This window comes from Misgurnus anguillicaudatus, chromosome 4, assembly GCF_027580225.2.
Source record: "Misgurnus anguillicaudatus chromosome 4, ASM2758022v2, whole genome shotgun sequence".
Lineage (NCBI taxonomy): Eukaryota > Metazoa > Chordata > Actinopteri > Cypriniformes > Cobitidae > Misgurnus > Misgurnus anguillicaudatus.
Genome location: NC_073340.2, coordinates 14,976,009 through 14,997,065, shown reverse-complemented (window position 1 = coordinate 14,997,065; position 21,057 = coordinate 14,976,009). Strand labels below are relative to the sequence as shown.

At 36.3% G+C, this 21,057-nt stretch overlaps 1 protein-coding gene across 2 annotated transcripts in view; it reads left to right on the top strand.

The window, feature by feature from the left end:
* Window positions 1-21,057, top strand: part of grid1b (glutamate receptor, ionotropic, delta 1b) — a 408,742-nt gene that overhangs the window by 197,898 nt on the left and 189,787 nt on the right. For both annotated transcript variants that reach the window (XM_055176548.2, XM_055176549.2), the window contains exon 3: window positions 16,364-16,648. In XM_055176548.2, the coding sequence (XP_055032523.2) occupies window positions 16,364-16,648 (285 nt within the window). The remainder of the gene's footprint in view (window positions 1-16,363; window positions 16,649-21,057) is intronic.

Here is a 21,057-nt window from a genome sequence, read left to right as displayed (position 1 = left end):
CTTCATAAACACATTCCACTTGTGGGTTATTTTTAAATTTCCCAAAAAAAGTTAATTTCTTCCCCTTATAATGTTATTTTATGCTGTTTCTTTTTTATCAAAATTAAACGTGGTACCTGAGAAATGGTACGCTGGGTTTACATAACGATGCTATTTGTCAGTGTGAACAATTTATTTAGGGCTATGGTAATCACAGTAAATAATGACTTAATATTTGGTCTTTCCACCCACACAGGGTTACTGTATTATTACAAGATGTAGTATAATTGTGAATGAATTGTTAGGGCTTTTTTAAGATAATTGTATGACTTTTGTCATTTTTAGAGCTTGATAAGATAATTATAAGAGGAGCATGCACGTTCTTCACAATATATTTTTTTCATTATTTATTTATTATTATATTTATCATTAGTAATATGTGACTCCATTAGGAAAACTTTAATGGTGATTTTCTCAAACCTTTTTTTTAACGACAGACTCCAGTTTTTCATTCAGTCTTGGCCAAATATTTTCATATCCTAACAAAACATACATCAATGAAAACTTATTTATTTAGCATTTCGGATAATTTATAAATCTTAATAAAAAACTACAATAAATTGAATTATTGTTTTCTAAATTACTTTTCTTTTGAAACAGGTGGTGTCCAAGTATTTTACTGTAAGGGGTTGCTTAAAGAAAGCGATGAAGGTGTGAATCCATGTGCAAAAGGTGTTTATTGTAAAATCCCAAGAAGGGCCAGCAAACAAATCCATACAGGGTAAATCCAACAATCAAAATCCAAATACAGGCGCAGGTCAAACACAGGAACAGGTAACAGGATAACAGATAAACAGAATAACAGAATCAGAACACAGGCAGATACTAAACAGGATGTGGCGATGTAATAATCAGCCGAGAACTGGTGTACAGGAAGTGACTTAAATACAAACAGACAGGAAGTGTGAAGTGAAACATGGCATGATGTATTTCAAAATAAAAGCCAGAACAGAACAGGATGTCAAAATACAAGTTCAAATAACAAAAATACACAGAATACAAGTAAAAACAGAACAAAACCTTACATTTACCTTGTTTAACCTTTAAACTTTATTTAAAAAGCACCAGTAGCACAGCATGCTGTGAAAGCAGTGGGGAAGTTTAACAGAATAATCCATTTATGTCTAGTCTGGTTTCTAAAATGAAATAACTATTACCGCTTTTATGTGCATGCTACAGTGATTCCTGAGCAACTATTATTAAAAATGTATTTCCCTACACTTGATTCATGTTACCTTACCTTCATACCAACATATACATAGAGAATGTAATAAAAAGCCATTGGGTATGTTGTGATTTAATTTTTTACCAAAGATATCACATTGAAATTGACTTGTGTGCAGTGCCTTAGGAGATCTGTAAATTTACATGAATATTGATTTGGCTAGGCTATTTCGCACATGTAAAGCAGCTCCACAAAAGCTCTGGAAACTAGTTATTACAATCTTAGACCTTAGTGCTTACACTGAAAGCGACTTCTGTAAGAACTTGAGCTTGTCTAGCACGTCAACATAAAACGTTGATGATCCCTGACCACCTCATTCTACATTGTAAACATTGGAAAAGTAATCATTTACAGGTACATTTATTTTAAAAGAAGGGCGTTAGCATAAAGATGAATTTGTATAAGATGTTTTAGTTTATTGAATATTTAGATACAATAAACCCTTTTGCAACAAAAGAAAATGTTTATGGTTTCCAGAAATAAAGACGAAAGGAACTACTGTGCACACATTTTTTGGCAAGTTTGCACCACAGGAACTTTGAAAGATTTTAGTTTTTGAAACCTCTTTTTAGGGAACTAAATTAGCTCATACAGTCTCAGAAATAAAGCTACAAAAGCTGTCACTGCGGTGGTACCCTTTCAATTAGATCACCTTTGTAATGAAAAGGGGCATATAAATACCTCAAAGATATATACAGTGGTGTGAAAAAGTGTTGGTCCCTTCCTGATTTTTTTTTTTTTTTGGATGTGTAAATATTAATCAAAGTTTACACAAGTAAACACCGCAGTTTTTAAATGAAGGTTTTTATTATGAAGGCAAAACAAAATCCAAACACACATAGCCCTGAGTTTCTCAAAAGCTACACGTCATTTTGAGATCCAAAGAAATACAGGAACAAATGAGAAAGAAAATAATTGAGATCTATCAGTCTGAAAAAGATTATAAGGCTATTTCTAAAGCCTTGAGACTCACCACAGTGAGAGCCATTATCTAGAAATGGCAAAAACATGGAACAGTGGTGAACCTTCCCAGGAGTGGCCAACCAACCAAAATTACCCCAAGAGTGCAGCATCGACTCATCCAAAAGGTCACAAAAGACCCCACAACAACATCCAAAGAACTGCAGGCCTCACTTGCCTCAGTTAAGGTCAGTGTTCATGACCCCACCATAAGAAAGAGACTGGGCAAAAATCGCCTGCATGGCAGAGTTTCAAGAAGAAAACTGCTGCTGAGCAAAAAGAACATAAAGACTCGTCTCAGTTTTGCAAAAAAAAAAAAAAACATATTGACGATCCCAAGACTTTTGGAAGGTGTGTGTCCCATTTGGTCTGGTGTAAAAGTAACAACAGTAAAATGTGGTGGTGGTAGTGTGATGGTCTGGTGCTGTTATGCTGCTTCAGGAGCTGGAAGACTTGCTGTGATAAATGAAACCATGATTTTTACTGTCTTTTCGTGACCTCAAGCTGAAGCAAACTTGGGTTCTGCAGCAGGACAATGATCCAAAACACAACAGCAAGTCCACCTCTGAATGGCTGAAGAAAAACAAAATGAAGACTTTGGAGTGGCCTAGTCAAAGTCCTGACCTCAATCCGATTGAGATGCTGTTCATGCTCGAAAACCCTCCAATGTGGCTAAATTACAACAATTCTGCAAAGATGAGTGGGACAAATTTCTACAAATTCCTTCATTTAAAAACTGCATGGTGTGTTCACTTGTGTTGTCTTTAATTAACATTTACATTTGTTTTTATGATCTAAAACATTAAAGGTGTAGTGTGTAATTTTTAGAAGGATCTCTTGACAGAAATGCAAAATAATACAAAACACTATATTATCAGGGGTGTATAAAGACCTTTCATAATAAACCGTTATGTGTTTATTACCTTACAACGCAACCTTTTTATCTACATAAACCAAGGGTCCCTTACATGGAAGTCGCCATTTTGTGCCGCCATTTTTCTACAGAAGCCCTTAACGGACAAATTTTTTACTAAGTTGTCTCCGATGATGACATGTTTGTCTGGTGGCGGCTACCGTAGCTTCTCTATGCGTTTCAAAATCGAGGGGTGAGCAGTGGATTAAGCCGTTGGTTGCAATTCGCAACCTCACCACTAGATGGCGCTAAAATTTACACACTGCACCTTTAAAGTGTGATAAACATGCAAACAAATAAAAAATCTGAAAGGGGGGCAACACTTTTCATGTAAATGTATATTATAGGAAGTAGCTCAATTGATTAGACATTGCATTAGTGGTGCAAAGGTCATGGGTTCGATTTCCAGGGAACTTGCCTACTGATAAATTGTATAGCTTGAATGCACTATAAGTCACTTTGGATAAAAGTGTCTGCCAAAAAGCTTGCTGTTTGAGCAGATTGCTGTCTGAATGCTTTCTGTATTGACCTTCACAGCATGACTGCTGTGGCCATTTGTGCTGATTTCTGATCGGCCATCAGTATAAATGACATATCACTTTATGGTTTCTACAGCCAGTGCCAATGCAACCAAGAAAATTAGGGTATCTCGGTTGCTAGATCTTACTTCCTGTAACTAATGTGGAAAAAGTAATCTGCTTGTATGATAAAAAAAACTTTAATTTCCAGTAACGGGCATAAGTTTTCATTTCAGTATTTTTGTAAATACACAGTTTGCAGTAGCTGTGCATAAAATTCGAAACCGGAGCTGGGTGTCAGGGCTTGCAGTATAGAAATATCTGCTTCTGTCCTCTGTCTGGTGACATGAGACTCATTAATGTTATTGGAAACCAGTAGTGGTGTTAACTAACAGTGGAAGGCATGACAGGAGCAAATGTATGTGTTAAAGCAAAAATAAATGAAGTATACGATCTTGGCATTAACCTCTAATGGGATCTCTGAGAAATGCTCGTGTTTGTGTGTGTGTGTGTGTGTGTGTTAGCTGCTTTTGCAAAGCCAGAAAAGTAGCCACAAGCATAAGAAATATAAATAATGCAAGTAAACATCCCTCTTGATACAGACTGTTGGATTAGTCATCATAAAAAGTGTCTTAGTTCTGTAGAAAAGCAATGAAAAGAAAAGAAAAGTTTGTTGAGTTTGTTTCTAAAAATTGCTCTTATCAGACTGACCAGGCAGACCTAGTCAGCCCTAGTGTCCTCTATCTACATTATTGTGACTTCAACAAACAGTCAAGGCATGTACAGTATCTGCCACAACAAATAGCAATGGTGGCAAGACTGCACAAGAGCCATACTGCCTGGAGTTATACTTTCTGTGATTGCCTATTGTAAAAAATAACAACACAAGCATAAAAGCATTGTTAAAAAAACTAGTAAGGCCTTGTGTCCGCTGGAATGTTGTCCTGCGGACATTTTTCCATAGTTTTTAAAGGAAGCACCACACTTTTTTGTCCGTGCACCGAGAGTTAGGGGTGGGACATGTACCACACCGACCAACCAGACTACTGATAAACAAAACAGAAGGAGCACAGCAGTGCTCACCTGATAAAATCTGGTTGGCGCCCACAGTTAGCACCTGCACCTGATTTTTAGCTGCGTTTAAATGCTTTGGAGGACACACGGCCTAAGATGATGCATAATTAGAAAGCATTTAAGACATGTTATGCAATTGAGCTTTTTATGTTATGTATTATAAAAGCATAACCGTGGGTTCACACCAGCCGTGTTTGAGGCGTAAAATTCGTGTCTACTGCGTCTAGTTTGCCGCTCCAACATTTTGAGTTCACTCGCTTCATTCACATATTGATATTTTAATCATCGAGACATTCACGCGGAAATTCGCGTCATGGGAGGGGCTTCTGCAACTCCACTCGTTTCATGTAATAACGTCACTACTAGAGCAAGCTTCTGATTGGTTAACGCGACCCGTTTTTCCGGCAAAGTTCAAAATTTTCAACTTACGCATTTCCTGCAGCAACGCTCAATTCGAGGCAGACAAGTTCGGTATTTTACACTTGAAGCCCTATTTTCAGATTGTTTATGATGAAATAGAATGGTTTTGATTGAAATTTGGACATATGATGCTGGCCCGAGAATTTTCAGAGGCAATGGGTGCATAGGTGCACTGGAACAATCCTTCCTAAAATGCATTAAACTTTCGTTTACAAAGACGTGAAACTCACCGAGTGGTCAGGGGTGTTCACTGATATGCTCACACAAAAATCGCTACAAAATATGCTTTCCAACAGCTTTTATCGTAGTTTTTGTTCAACTGTGAGGTACGGTATTACTCCGCGTCGGGAACGTTGTTTGTGTTCTTGCAATTGGCAAAGGTGGATTATCGCCACCAACTGGGCTGGAGTGTCTATTATTCAAGCTCTCAACGGAAGAATAAACGGGTGTGAGGCGTTTGGAAAAATAGGTCCACAAGTTAACAACGAATGGTAAAACACCTGTTGGAGGGCATCTTTTGCAGCGATTTTTGTGTGAGCATATCGGTGAGCGCCCCTGACCACTCGGTGAGTTTCACGTCTTTGTGGATGAACGTTTGATGCATTTTGGGAGGGATTGTTCCAGTGCACCTATGCACCCATTGTAGAGGTGGGAGGTGATAGAACAAACACCCGAAAATTCTCGGGCCAGCATCATATGTCCAAATTTAAGTCAAACCCATTCAATTTCATCATAAACAATCTGAAAACAGGGCTTTAAGTGTAAAATACCGAACTTGTCCTTTAACGCCTTATTCGCGCCGCTAGACCTCCAGACAATGTCAATGCATCTTTACATTGACTTTACATTAAAAATCACTCGCGCTTGACGCCTCTACCGTGGCTGGTCCGAACGCAGCATAACAATTTATTTACACCAGAGCTTGTGCCCACAAAGCAATGCTTCTGTTTTAGACGGTATTTTCTTTTATTTAGCTAATGAAGGTACAAAACTACATTAGTTTAGGGTGTATTTCATGAGAGCATTGACATCACAACATTAGGGTTATTGAAAATATGTACAGTATTTGAATCAGCTATACCACTCTCTTATCCAGTATAAGGTTTTTTATGTCGCACAGAGCATTAAACCATTACATGATATGTATTTTCACAGTTTCTCGCTGTGCTGCACGACTCATCCTATGTCCAATTTTCTCTTCAGTAGTCTAGCATACAGTGTAATCACTTTCCATGAAAGACCTGCTGCTTCAATCAAAGCGAAGAGGTTTTGGGCTTGCGAAGCGTATCTTTCAAGTTCTGTATTCAAGTCTTAATCATTTCCTCTACAATTGCACTACACGCACCACAAAAACGGCTAACACACTGACAACAAAAGAAAACACAATGGGTGGAGATTTTGAACTTTCTTTTGTGCCCCACTGTGCCTTCAATGTAATTAATAGCCTTAATTAGACTCCTATATCGACGTAAAGGTTAAGGGCCAACTAACTCATTAAATGCGGTGCTTTGTGATCTTCCAGTTCACAATGCAGCTTCTCATGACTGTCTCTGGCCGTTTCATAGAGATAATCTGGGCTTTTGTGCGGTAAAACTCATCATCTCACCACACTGAGGCCACGTGCGGCTTTGATTCACACTCGCAGGTGTTGCTGCCACCTCTTCTACTTCCCACGCCAACTGGAGAAACTCACAGGGTCGATGCCATATTCTCCCATAGAGCAGCAGGATGCTTCATCTCACATTCATATTAGCATGACTATTCAAAAGCGGCCATTCGCTGTTCCAGTAATCAGTATTGGTACAGTATAGGGCTCAGAAGCAACTGTTCAGTGAAGGGGATTTAAATATGACGGCCAAAAAGCTAAGAAAATAAGAAAATAGATTAAAAATGTGTCTGTGAATAAGCATCTAAAGATACAGTTCAGTTGTATTTGTGAATAGACATGGGAATATTAAGAGGATTTACTTTAATACACTGTGTTCATGTGCATGAATGGCAATGCGGTCACGTTTATAGTTAAATCTTCAGATAAATAAAGCAACTGTCAGAGTACAGATGTTACTTCAGTCTTGCAAAACATTTTTTTCCAGCAAATACAATGAGCAACAGACTGTTAAATCACACTTGCAACCATTTATTTGTATAATACAGTACATGCTGTATCTCTGTATTTGTATCATGTGACATTGTCTAAAAACAACAGTGAAAACAAATTTGACTGTGATCTCAGGGGAATATACTTTGCAATGAAAGATCATTTTGTGTCAAAATAAATAAATAAATAAATAAATAAATAAATAAATAAATAAATAAATAAATAAATAAATAAATAAATAAATAAATAAATAAATAAATAAATAATTTAATTGAAAAAATAATAAATAAATAAATACTGTTGAGCAAAGTAAAAACAAATTTGACTGTGAACAAATAAAAAATAAATAAATAAATAAGTAAATTAATAAATAAAAAAATAAATAAAGAAATAAAGAAATAAAGAAATAAAGAAATAAAGAATTGAATTGAAATGAAAAAATAATAAATAAATAAATACTCCATCTTAACCACAGATTAAATATATAAAATGAGGGGAAGCCACAAATTAACAGCTTGCTTATAGTGCATATTAAGCAGGAACAGGTGATGTTTTAATAATCCAGAAAACGATACACACAAATTACGTCTACAAAATGTTTCGATTATCTGAGGAGAATATTAGCCTACTATTTTCTTATCACCAACAGTGCTTCACTGCACAGCTTATCTGACACTTGATCTCTGTCTGAGTATTGACCCCGTCATACTTTGGTCACATCAAATGCATGAGTTTACCTAAAACCAAAAACGTTGTGAAATATTTACTCACGCTCATTTCGTTTGATCCCCAACCTTTTTGTTGTTGTTGTTGTTGTTGTTCAGAATCCAAATGCAGATTTATAAAAAAGTGTTGTTTGTGGTTTTCTGGTTACTATTGGAGTGAATGATGACCCCCTCTTCATCTGTCAACTGTCTGATATAGGCATTGTACCCCCTCACATTTTTTGGTGAAGTAAATGCAATAAAAAATTTAATATTTGTAGACAGTCTCATACAGGGACATGCTATGCTAAATACAGGAAAGTTTTAGGTGAAACCGTATAGTAACTGCAAAGCTTCAAGATAATTTAGTATGCTTTAAACTCAGTATACTGTAGTAAGTGCAGTTTCAGCTTCATTTTGCTATATGTACTGTATGATTGAAGACAAATACTGCAATACAGTTTTGATCAAACCAGTAAGAAAAACACAAGCTGCTTGAAAATCAGTATCAGTAAAAATCTGCAGGATGAATATAACCAGTCAAATTTTTTCATTCCCAAAAATGATTCCTTTCTTCAGGCAAACGGTCCAAATTTAGAGAGCGAGGGACGTTTTATTTCCTCTGATACATATTGAGTTTTATTTCTTAATGCCTTCAATCTTTCAAACTGCATCAAGCTCACCAAGTTTTTCCCCAAAGCTGAAAGTGCTTCTAGGGTCTCTTTACGTAACGCACAGCCTTTATAAATCCTTCCCTGGTGTAAAGGTTGACTGCTTTAAAAAGAATACAGAAGAGATAAATTAAACCATTCACGATCTTGAATGTGAAGTTAAAAAGAAATATAAGCTGTTAAAATTTCTTTTTTAAATGACTGCTGCTGTATTGATGAAGCATTTTGCTAGTCCACTAAAGCAGAGGTCTTCAGCTTTTGTCAAGCCAAGGACCCCTTGCATTAAATTAAAACTGGATTTACATTCTTTGTTATGATGGTTATGTTACAAATATATAAAATAATATTTTTGTACTGTATACATAAATACATAACAAAAAGTTAAAGTTTGGAAAGTTTTATATTATTATATATGGGACCCTTTATTTCAATCAAGTATTTTAGCATTTCTGTAATATAATGCATTTATTTTTCCAAATAATAATTTTTATTTCAAATAATATTTAGAGGACCCCCAGTAATACCACCACGTACCCCCTGTTGAAAACCCATGCACTAAACAGATGTCTTTAATGAGTTTGGTGAGGAACTTAAAGACAGACTGAGATGTTCACTGCACATTTGGAAAATGTTTTCAAAGAGCCAACTTCAGAAAAAAAAACTTGTTAAGCTAAATTAACATCCATATGTTAATTAAAGGAATCCAGCGTATGCTATGGTGAGCATTTATTTGGTTATGGTTTATCTGAAGAGACATACTCAACAAACACAGATGCGATTGTTACGCCAATGCAAGCGAGTGGTTCTGTTGTGTGTCTCTCATTTTGTGTTAAAGTGGCAGAAACAAATCTTAAAACTTACCCATGGCTGTCATTCAGATGTACATTACAGATTTTCAATAAGGTATGCAAGTCTCCTAATAATTAACTTTTACCAAAATTCTTTTATTTAAAATCCCATTGTTTAGATAAACCAGATTTATATCTATAAGCACCAGCAGGATCAAATTTACCTAAAGCATTTATATATGCTTTGTCATTATCGCTCCTCTGTTTTAATGTTCTATGTTATCTTATTCAAATTAAAAATAATATATCTAAACAAATGAATAGATCCCTTCACGGTTCACGTCACAGGCAGTTTCCACTGCGCATGTCGGGGTCAGAAAAGTCATTACAGCAGATTGAGTTGCGTATTATTCGGTATCGTCAAAAATGCCTACTTGCGTCGTGGGCTGTGAAAATCGCACCAGGTCTTCCGTTAAGTTTTCGCGATTCATGCAGAATCTCAAAAACAAAAAACTATAACATCTGCGGCTGCAAGCAATTAACGTGCAGACTGGGACAATGCAAATATCAAAGAGGCTTGTGTTTGTAGTGCTCACTTCATTTGAGGTAAGTCATCATTTTTCAGTCCTGTTAGATTAAATTATAAAGCCGGGATGGTATGAACAGTTTGACCCCATGCTGCGCGCGCACCTGATAGTCATTCAATGTTTACAAACCTTGAAGGGGTCTATAATTAAATAAGTAAAAATGTGTGCTTGAATTTGTTGTTGTTATGCATCGATCTGCGCAGCGCCATCAAACAGACATTATCATAGCCTTCAACATAAACAACAGAACAAAAACATATAAAAAATTATAATTTCATTACTTTACGTAAATTACTTTTTGGTATAATAAAGTGACAAAATAGGTTTTAACAACATTAAAACAGTAGTTATGTGTGTGGGTAAATTTTACCCGCTGGTGTTTTTAGGTGTACATACACTGACCCCTGGCGGTTCCAGTTTTAAATGTGCAGTGTGTACATTTTAGCGGCATCTAGTGGTGCCGCCTCAGTTTTGAAACACATAGAGAAACTACGGTAGCCGCCACCGGACAAACATGCCATCGTCGGAAACAACTTAGTAAAAACATTTTGTCCGTTTAGGGCTTCTGTAGAAACACGGCGGCACAAAATGGCTTCCATGTAAGAGGACCCTCGGTGTATGTAGATAAAAACGTCTCATTCTAAGGTAAAACCATAGACCGTAAAAAAATATGGACGTAGTGTCAGTGACGTAACCCATTGGTTTGTGAAGATCGCTTTTGAAGCTTAAAGTAGGCGTTGCCTGCCGTCGCCATCTTGGCCGCGCGTCCCCGCGAATTACTCGCGGAAAACCGAAAATGGGTAAAGAGGCGGGACATGGGTGAAGCTGAGGTGAAACCACGCCCGCCTAGCGCGAGTCTAGTGACAGCAGTGGCTGTTCAACCGACACTCAAGCGGCGACGCCCTTAATTATGCAGAAGTTTAAGGCTTAATATAATCTAAACGTGTTAGTTAAAAAAAAATTCACCCCCCTCACAGTTGTCATGAAGGGCAAAATTAGCTATATAGGCCAAAAACACTTTTTGTACCAGGCTGTAAACATATTATTTTCTACTGTAAAGTTGGCCATTTTTAACATGGGAGTCTATGGGAATTGACTCCCTTTTGAAGCCAGCCTCAAGCGGCCAGTCGATGAATTGCAGTTTAAGTCACTTCCGTGTTGGCTTCATTAGAGAGATCGGAAGGTTGCCCCTCGGGTAAAACACATAACGGCTCATTATAAAAGGTCATTATATACCCCTGATAATTTAGTTTTGTACATAATTTTGTATTTCTGTCAAGAGATCATTCTAAAATTACACACTGCACCTTTAAGGAGTCAAAAGTTTTCATCAAACACATGTCCTGTGCATGTTATTTTTAAGGCAACTAGTTACAAAATGATTGACAGTTGAACTACTTCAAGTAGGTCAGCGTGATTCACTTTAAGCTGTTGCATAGTAAACCCTCCACAAACAGCAAAACAAAATCTGATTGGCTTTTAATCGGTGTAATCATTCTGGTAATTTCAGATGATGCATTGTAATTGTGGACATTACATATTCTCTCTTTTTCGTAATGCATCATGAAGCTTTGTTCGTGTTTTGAAGTTGATTTTCAGTGGCGTTGCATTCTTACTCTTAATAAGCTCTCTGTATTGTTTAGTGTTGCTATATCAATAGTCTCTGCAAGTTGATTATCTGCCATCATTTCTTCTCCAGCCGGTGCCTCAAAATGACATTTCAATATCTCTCCACTAAGACCCGAGAGTCTCAGACATGCATACATCTATTGATCACATTGTATAACACTGTGAAAGAGCTTTTTACAAAACTAAAACTTCGCCTTTTTTATATTTCATGACTTTAAATGACTCAAAAAGAATGCATGATTTAAAGGTTTCATTTACTACTACATACTTACAGAAAAAGAGACGAGGAGGATGACAGGTAACAAACATATAACATTAATGATGAATAGCAGGTACACACATACATCAAACAAGAAGCGAAAATGAATGAAAACAAAAGTGAGTGATAGTGAATAGGTGAAGATGGTAATCAAAGACAGTGGATGACGGGGTGCAAAGGATCATGGGTGATGTAGTCCAGTGCGTGAGGGCACATGACAGGGGATGCGTTACAATTAAAATGATTGTAATTAAAAATAGAGTATGAAATAATATAACTTTGACTACCTGAGACTTTAAGAAAAAGTGATATTATAAAGCTACAGTGTTTTGGGGTTTAGCCTTTTAAAAAGATAGATAAAAAAAGGTAAAAAATAGAGCTCCAACATTAAAACTAAAACAACGCATCTAAAACTCTTGATGTGCTTCATTTGAGGGGCGCTTAGACAATGATTAAAATTGGTGTTTTACCTGAAACTGGACCTCAGGAACTACAGTACAGTTTTTAAAGGGGACATTTCACAAGACTTTTTAAAGATTTTTAATCTTTGGTGTCTCCAGAGTACGTATTTTAGCTCAAAATATCAAATAGATAATTTATTATAGCATGTTAAAATTGTCACTTTTTAGGTGTTAGCAAAAAATGCTGATTTGGGTGAGTCCTTTAAAATGCAAATGAGCTGATCTCTGCACTAAAATAGCAGAGTCGTGGTTGGATAGTGCAGATTAAGGGGCGGAATTATCCCCTTCTGACATCACAGAGGGTGCCAAATTTCAATGACCTAATTTTTCATATGCTTGCAGAGAATGGTTTACCGAAACTAAGTTACTGGGTTAATCTTTTTCACATTTTCTAGGTTAATGGAAGCACTGGGGAACCAGTTATAGCACTTAAACATGAAAAATGTCAGATTTTAATGATATGTCCCCTTTAAGAAAATGTCAGACTAAAGTTTGAGACATAACAATATTCAGCTCTTTTTACTGATTAAACACACACACTTAGATTACTTTAATATACGAAGCCTGTTTTGCTGTCGTAATCTTTATACTATTAATAGGATTAGGTATGATCTCATTAAAATCCGATGATTAAATCAGAGCGATATGAATGACTAGGTTTTGTTCATTACAAACTTCCGTGCAGGCTGGGGGGGACTTTCACAGTTTGGCATTACCCCAGCAGCTGAGCAAGATGCACGGATATCATTTCAAAGCCCGAATAAAATGAAATTCAGTCTAGCTGTAGCTTTTTATGTAGGGTCAATAACCAGGTCACGTTTCATGACACTGAAATTATTAACACAACACCAAGGATTTTAATTAAGACGTTAAATTAAAACCCAATTGGCCCTGGTTAATGCAAAGGCACACAATGAGTTTTATGCTGTGTCTGCAATTAAGCTTGGAATATTGCAGAGTGTCTTTCATACCGAGAAAATGTATCTTTGCTTTGAATATTGTGCTGTTCTAGATTTTAATCTGCAATGTATTTACTGACTGTATTTATTACAAAATTAAAAACAAAATGGGCTTTTGGTATTCTATATAGAGCCAATGGGCCCTTTTTTAATGATCTAACAAGCACATGTTGTGAAGCGCATGAGTGCACTTAGGGCGTGTCCGAATCCATTTTTGCTAGTTTAACGATGAAAAAACGGTTGTCCAAAAGGGTTGTACTTATTCATTCATGGGTGTGTTTTGGGTGTAACATGCAAATAAACCAATCAGAGTCTTCCATTCCCTTAAAAATTCAGTTGCAGTTGCACCATATGGGGATTCGCAATTTGCATTCGCATATTCTTTCTGCGTCAGCGTGGGTTTATTTAAGGTGTCTGATACAAGCCTCTTCCCAATATGTGTATACTGTAGATCAATTGTGTACACTTTTAAAATTATAGAGGGTATGCATTGACGTCACTTTTCCACGTGACCACACTGGATCTCGCCCTGTTGAGTGGCAAACGTTCAACAAAATGGCTGGTTTTCATAGCGGCTGTTGCGAAAATGCCAGTAAAACTGACTATTATCAGCTTAAATTGATTTCAGTTGGACTTGATAGCAGAGGTGGAGAATACTGAGTTACATTAGTTACATTTTTCAAGCATCTGTGCTTTATTAGGGTAAATTTTACTTCTCTACATTCTAAAGCATAGAATCATACTGTGCATACTGTGAGTATTTAATACCTAATTACATTAAAATTGTGTACTTATTACAGTAAAAGTATGTTAATGTACTTAAATATTAAATGTAATACAAAAACTTGTATTTATGAAAATACAAGTAAAAATTATGATAATGCTTTGGAATGTATGTTTTCCAAAGAAAAACACGGATAAAATACAGATACTTGAAAAAATACTTTTAAGTAGAAAGTAGAACCTCTGCTTGATAGTGACCCTAGCAACGTGTCAACCCACCTGTGGTCTGTCGACATTTGCATGAACGATCAATTAACACTAGGTGTTTTTTTGGCAGTCTGTAAAACGATAGCTCCGAATTCTTGTTAATCTGTTAGTACAGTCTATCGCACAACAGCTTTTTCCCATTTAGACGCGTTTTACCCGTGTTTTCGCTGACTTCACATTATACACAAATTCTGCCGCTCTGTCTTTTGCCGCTCAGTGGGCGTAATCACAGGCACGTTCGTCGAAGGTGACGTCACGGGCATATCCTCTATAGACCATTTGATCAGGCGCACGTGCGGTGAAGCGATAAGCGTCTGAACTTTAATACCTCGTCGAAAATAACAAATGTCTTTGGTTCCATTGTAATCTACGTGTTGTTTATTTTGCTTGTTATATAAATAAACTACTTTAAAAGGACTTTGTTGTTACTTATTCCTCACAGAGTTTACCGTAAGTTACGTGATGACCACGAAAGCTGCGTGTTTATGTTGTTACTGCTGAAACCGTCTATAGTTGCCTGCTTCTATTTAATTTCAATTCCAAACTTGTCCTAAATTAATTCATGCAGTCAATGGGGGATTCTTCATTTAAAATGCTCTAGCCTGGCACAAAACTTCATCTGTGTTTGGGACTCAGCAGCTGCCAAGAGCTTAACCAAAGTACTTCTAAAGCTCTTCATTTACAGCCAAATGTGTCTTCTTATTGAATAGATGTTTTTCTTATTTTACTGCTTAAAAAGTAAAGAATGAACCCCTTCTAACCTCTTCAGAAATACTGCATCCATTTCCACATCCAAATCCAGCATTTGAATTTTATAAGTCCAGTGTAATATCATTTTCCATTTTTCCATAAAACCCAGTTAGAGGCATATGAAAAAGCAACTCGATCATCGTAAATTACACTGTGAACAAGCAACTGTTACGATTACTATATTTTTATTTAAAAGTTTATATTAACACACTGACTGTTCAAATGTATGTGTAGCATTTTAATTGCTAGTTAGCATTCATCTATGTAGGCATTTAAATGCTTTTTTCTGATAAACACAAAATAAGATATTTTGAGAAATGATGGTAAACACACAGCAGATAGTGACCATTGACGTCCATAGTAGGAAAAAAATATGTGAAAGTATTGTGATAAATGATTAAGAAAATGTTTTGATAAATGATGGTAAGCACACAGTTGATGGTACCCATTAAATTCCATCATATTTTTTATTCTTACTATGGAAGTCAATGGACACTACTGTATATGTTGTGTGTTTACCATCATTTCTCAAAATATCTTCTTTTGTGTTCATCAGAAAAAAGAAATTCATACAGGTATAGAACAACATGAGGATAAGTACTGTAGACAACATTTTCATTTTAAGGTGAACTATCCCTTTAAATGGCTAGTGTATGGATCTATTGCCAGCATGGAAATGAATAAGCTAATCTTTTCATCAAGGGTGTTTAAAACAGTTTAATGTCTACAGTATTTGCAGTGTCCACATTCTCTGTAAAGCCTCATGTTTAAACATCTTTGATTTTTAGATGCAATAGCACCTCTTTTTCCATATAGTTTAGTTTGAAGTCATCTAATACAATGTAGTGTGGACCACATGAAGAAACCTCTGCTTTCTGACACAGTTTAACAGTGTTTTGGGACTCTTATGTGAATTACGTATTACCGGTAAAACATTTGTGTATTTACTGATAAAGTCATTCTTGTAATTAAGAGGCTATTGACATACTGCCTCCTTTTGTACAACTTTTGTCTGGATCACCTAACCCCAAGCTTATCTGCTGGTCTCACCATGGAAAGTGTTGCTTTAAAAAAAAAGTGTTGCTGTTTAGCATGTTAATTTGCTATATTTTGTATCATTTGTTACTATTCTCTGCTTTAATATTTCTTTAAGGACTCATTGCCTGACTTAAGAGATGATGCTCTGATAGAAAGGATCCAGCCTATTGACTTCAGAACTGTTTGATTAACATCCATTTGTTCAGCTCTAAAATCTCTTCAGAACCGGCTGAAGCACCAAATCTAATCAGCTGTATCTTTCTTTTGCTTTATCTTTCAGCATGTGAACTGATGACACAGGGCATCTTGGCTCTGGTCACATCTACAGGATGTGCCTCAGCCAGCGCTCTACAGTCCCTGACAGATGCCATGCACATACCACACCTTTACGTCCAAAGGAACGCTGAAGGATCGCCTCGTACTGCCTGCCAGTTAAATCCAAGCCCCGATGGGGAGCGCTACACCCTTTCAGCCCGGCCGCCCGTCCGTCTAAGCGATGTCATGTTCACGTTGGTTGGTGAACTGCGCTGGCAGAAGTTCATCGTCTTCTATGATAGTGATTATGGTGAGTGATTTACCTTCAGAAGAAAGTAAACTTGCTGGAATTCTTTTACAGGTTACAAGAATGATCAGGGGTCGTTGTGGGATAAGAATTAGGATTTGATGGGTTCTGATGATGATTATGTCAAGCAGTGGTGACATTCCAAAGTTTGGTATTCCCAGATAAACTGATGACAAAGCCTCATCCGGGTACTGCGTCATCCACTTGTGATCTGATCAACCAAAACTCATCTTAATGCCAGGTGTAAGCAGCCTGATTATTTTACTTTTGGAAAAGATCTCTGCTTGCAGGACCAAAATGTTCATTGTGGATGAGGTCTTTGTTTTCTCTTAAAGCACATAGATATCACAGCAGATATTGTTGCAGTGTTTTTGGAGTTTTTCTGTAAATCTCCACACAGGTGCAGCACTTCAGATGACTGCTTTAGTTAGCTTGATTTTACTTTATATCCAAGAGAAAGCGAGACAATGAGAAAGAGCAAAAGATGTTTAGACATCAGCTTTTCTATTCCAAACAGCTGAACTTTACAAAATCAATCCCTTTGAGAACTTCTATGTTGAACATTCAGAAAGGCATTTGAGATTAATTTGAGCTTTTGAGGATCACACAAAACTAATTGTCAAAATTGTCAAAAGTGTTTTTCTCTCCCACAGAAATGAGATTGGTTCTGTACAGTTAGGGGTGGGCGGTATGACCAAAAATCAATTTCACAGAATGAGTCATTTTATTTCACGGTAACAGTATATTTCATGGTATTTATTTATATTATTTTTGGAATATACAAATGTGCAGAAATGTGCCACTCACTAATTAGCTTTTAACTAAACAGTCAGTTTTAAAAATATAATAAGTTAGTGTTAAAGGACACCACCACAGTTTTTCAATATTTTACTATGTTCTTACCTCAACTTAGACTAAGTAATACATACCTTTCTTTTTTAATGCATGCACTTTAATCTTTGTACAGCGCCTTGTGAATGTGTTAGCATTTAGCCTAGCCCCATTCATTCCTTAGGATCCAAACAGGGATGAATTTAGAAGCCACCAAACACTTATTCCCTATTTAAAGACTTTTACATGAGTAGTTACACCATAGACGGTAAAAAAATATGGATGGCGCGATGTCGCCTCCCTCCGTTGTAATGAATTGAAGGCAAAAATGTCGACCATGGTCGCCCCCATGTTACATAAAAACATCAGGCATGCGCAGAAGGAATCGTCCGTGAAGCCAGAAGGTTTCAAACTACTAAACAAATTACTAGCTAAAATAAAACGTATAACAAAAAAAAAACAATTGAACATATATCAGCATGATATCAACTACCTGAAAGGACCAAAGCCATCATTCGGAAACTTTTATTGGAAGTGTAAATATTTTTTTATTTAGAGCAGAGTCCCATTCGTTTGAAGGGAGGGGGCGGGGTTTTTGACTTGTACTGCATCCAGCCACCAGGGGGCGATCAAAGAGCCAGTGGCACAAAATAAAACTTTTGTTTGGAGCCAAAGGAATGAATGGGGCTAGGCTAAATGCTTACACATTCACAAAACGCTGTACAAAGACTAAAAGTGCATGCATTGAAAAAAGACTTAATCCATCTTGCAGTATTAATCCATCTAAGTTGAGGTAAGAACATTATCTAAAATATTGTAAAATGTTGAAAAATGTAAATATTACAGTAAATATTTTCTTTAATGTGAAGATAGACAGAATCTTGTTTTTAAATCATTTATATTTACATTAAAAATAAGCAATATGTAAAAGAAGGGAACAATGGAAAATGCCTGAATTTCTTTAGATATGTAGATTTAAATATGACAGGTGCTATGAGATAATGATCATGGAGTTTGTATTGAGGAGGTCTTGTCGCCCTTTACTATACTTAGACTTGCAATTTAACGGTTGCGTCTCTTTCTTGTATTTCTATTCAAAGATGTTTGTACTATGAGCAAACGGCGCGTCAAACTATATCACCCCAGCTGCGCACACAACACTGCTTGCTTAAAGTTCAGAAAACTTTAAAACAATTATAGTGTTAAGTGCATGAAGCATTTTCTTTATTTGGGGGCGCACGCCTCAAGAGACATCTGCACGAGATTGAAAGAAAAATCTTTTACATCTGACATTTTATTTCACTGTAGCAGTATCTACCACCATACCGCCCAACCCTATTTACAGTCATAATAACCTGGTCCCCACTGACCAGTGTACATAAAGAAACAAGCTGTAAACCAAACATTAACCCATTCTAAAATAGTCTTCATTTGCTACAGAAAAAAGTGCTTATAGAGAAAAATGTTGCTTTAGATACATGATACAGTGAAACAAGGGCGGTTCTAGGGTCAGTGTTTATCTGGGACTTATCCAATTTACCTCCATGTATGTGTCAAAATATTTGAGATACACTTGGCAAAGTTACATTGGCAAAGTGACTTCAGTGCACTGATATGAATATAAAAGGTATTTGACACAAGAACACCCATGATCACGGACATGTATCTAACATTTAACAGTATAAATGTAAAAGGGTATTTGATATGAGATACCGCGATTGCCAATGGTAATCTGAAGATATATGGCATTTATTCTGGCGGCATGAGAGACCTGTCTCTGATGCAATGACCTGCTATACTACTTTTCTGTATATTGATGGTATCTATAGCTGTGGTATAAAAAAGGTGGATTAAATCAGGTAGGGCACCACTGAAGACCTAGGTGTAAAATACACGGCACAAAAATGCATAAGCACAAAAAAGATATTCCAAGACGTTAGAGATCAAATTCAATATGCGCCTGCAAAATATAGCTACCCATAGCATAAGAATCAGTCAATTTCTCTTTCATATTCTCTTCTGCTGATGTTGTGTCTATTTCACCGTTTTATTTCTGTCTCTTGGTTTTCTTTTGCATCAAGCTTGACTAGGTACACACTGGTCCTGGTAGAACAGAAATATTAAGATGCAAACATTATTGCACTGACATACTCTTACCAAAAATACAGTATGTCCATTAGAAGAGCTTATCTTTCTGTTTAAATGCATTACAATAAACACAGATGTTAATTAAAATACCCCTCAATTTGTCTCTACATTGACGCAAATCAGACACATAATTTAAAATTTAATATTATTATTAAAATACCTTATTTGTTGCTTATTCGGTGGCACATTGGCCCAACAAGATACTAAGATAATCAGAGAAAAAATATTAAACGTGAATAAAGTACAAAATCTATGCTTAAACGCCCGATAATGCATTTTGCAATTGTAGCGTGCGTGAGCTTGAATTATGTTTGTTTCTTTCTGTTGTGGCAGTAAGTATGTATATAAGTTGAACTGTAATGTGTGTCACATAATGTACTGTATAATTGCATGCTGCAGGTCATTTGCCAAAGGTCAATGATCATAGCTCTAAAGATTTTTGAATCTTAAGATGATAGCAATGATAAATGTGAAATTTGTCAATTAAAAGTGTGTCTGCTAAAAGTTCACTAACATATAAATAACCTCGAAGGCAGCATAAAGCACATGGACTCAAAGTCACAAACTGCAATAATGAGATTTTTACGATCTAAGGGCTTGGTCTAAAGCACACGGCGCAAGTGCACCTTAGGCGTGTCCAGATCCCCTTTTGCTAGTTTAACGTCAGGAGAAATGGTCTGTGTGCCTAGCGCACAGTCTAAAAGTGTTCATATTCTTGTAATGAGTAATGGGTGTGTTTTGGGCATAACGTGCAATAAACCAATGAGAAACTTATTAAACTTAGAAAACTTATTTCAGACTTATTTTCAATGATGTTGAACCAGTGTCCATAATTAAATTTCATAAACCCAACAATGTTTTTTACATAATAGTTTGGATGTATGTGTCAAGTACTTTAAATAAAAAAGTGCAGTATTTACAAATGAACAAAACCTGTTATCAGTTAATGAGAATGATTTGTTTTGTTTCACATTAGTATGTAAAAGCATGATGTCCTTATTAAACCGTTTTGTGCTGAGCTACCACATACAGATATTGAACTCCATTTGTTGTTAGAGGCCTCTGCTTCTGTAGGTGCTTTTAATTGGATTTTTTATCATGTTGCTACATATTTATTTGTACATATATATATTTATATCATATTTACAATTTTAAAATATGGCCCTCGAAGAATAGTTGAAGACCCCTGTCCTACGTCATAATCTTGTCAAAGTGTATAGAACCCTTGTGAATGTGTTGTGGCCACTACCGGAATCTAGTTATTATATTTTAAAAAGATTTAAAGACCATTTTAAACCCACTGAAGCCATGTGGATTACTTCTGTGATGGGTGGATGTACTTTGGGGGTTTCAGAGGCACCATATACTGTACATGTACTACCATTACAAAGCTTAGAGGAGCCAGGACATTTTCTACTATAACTCAGATTGTA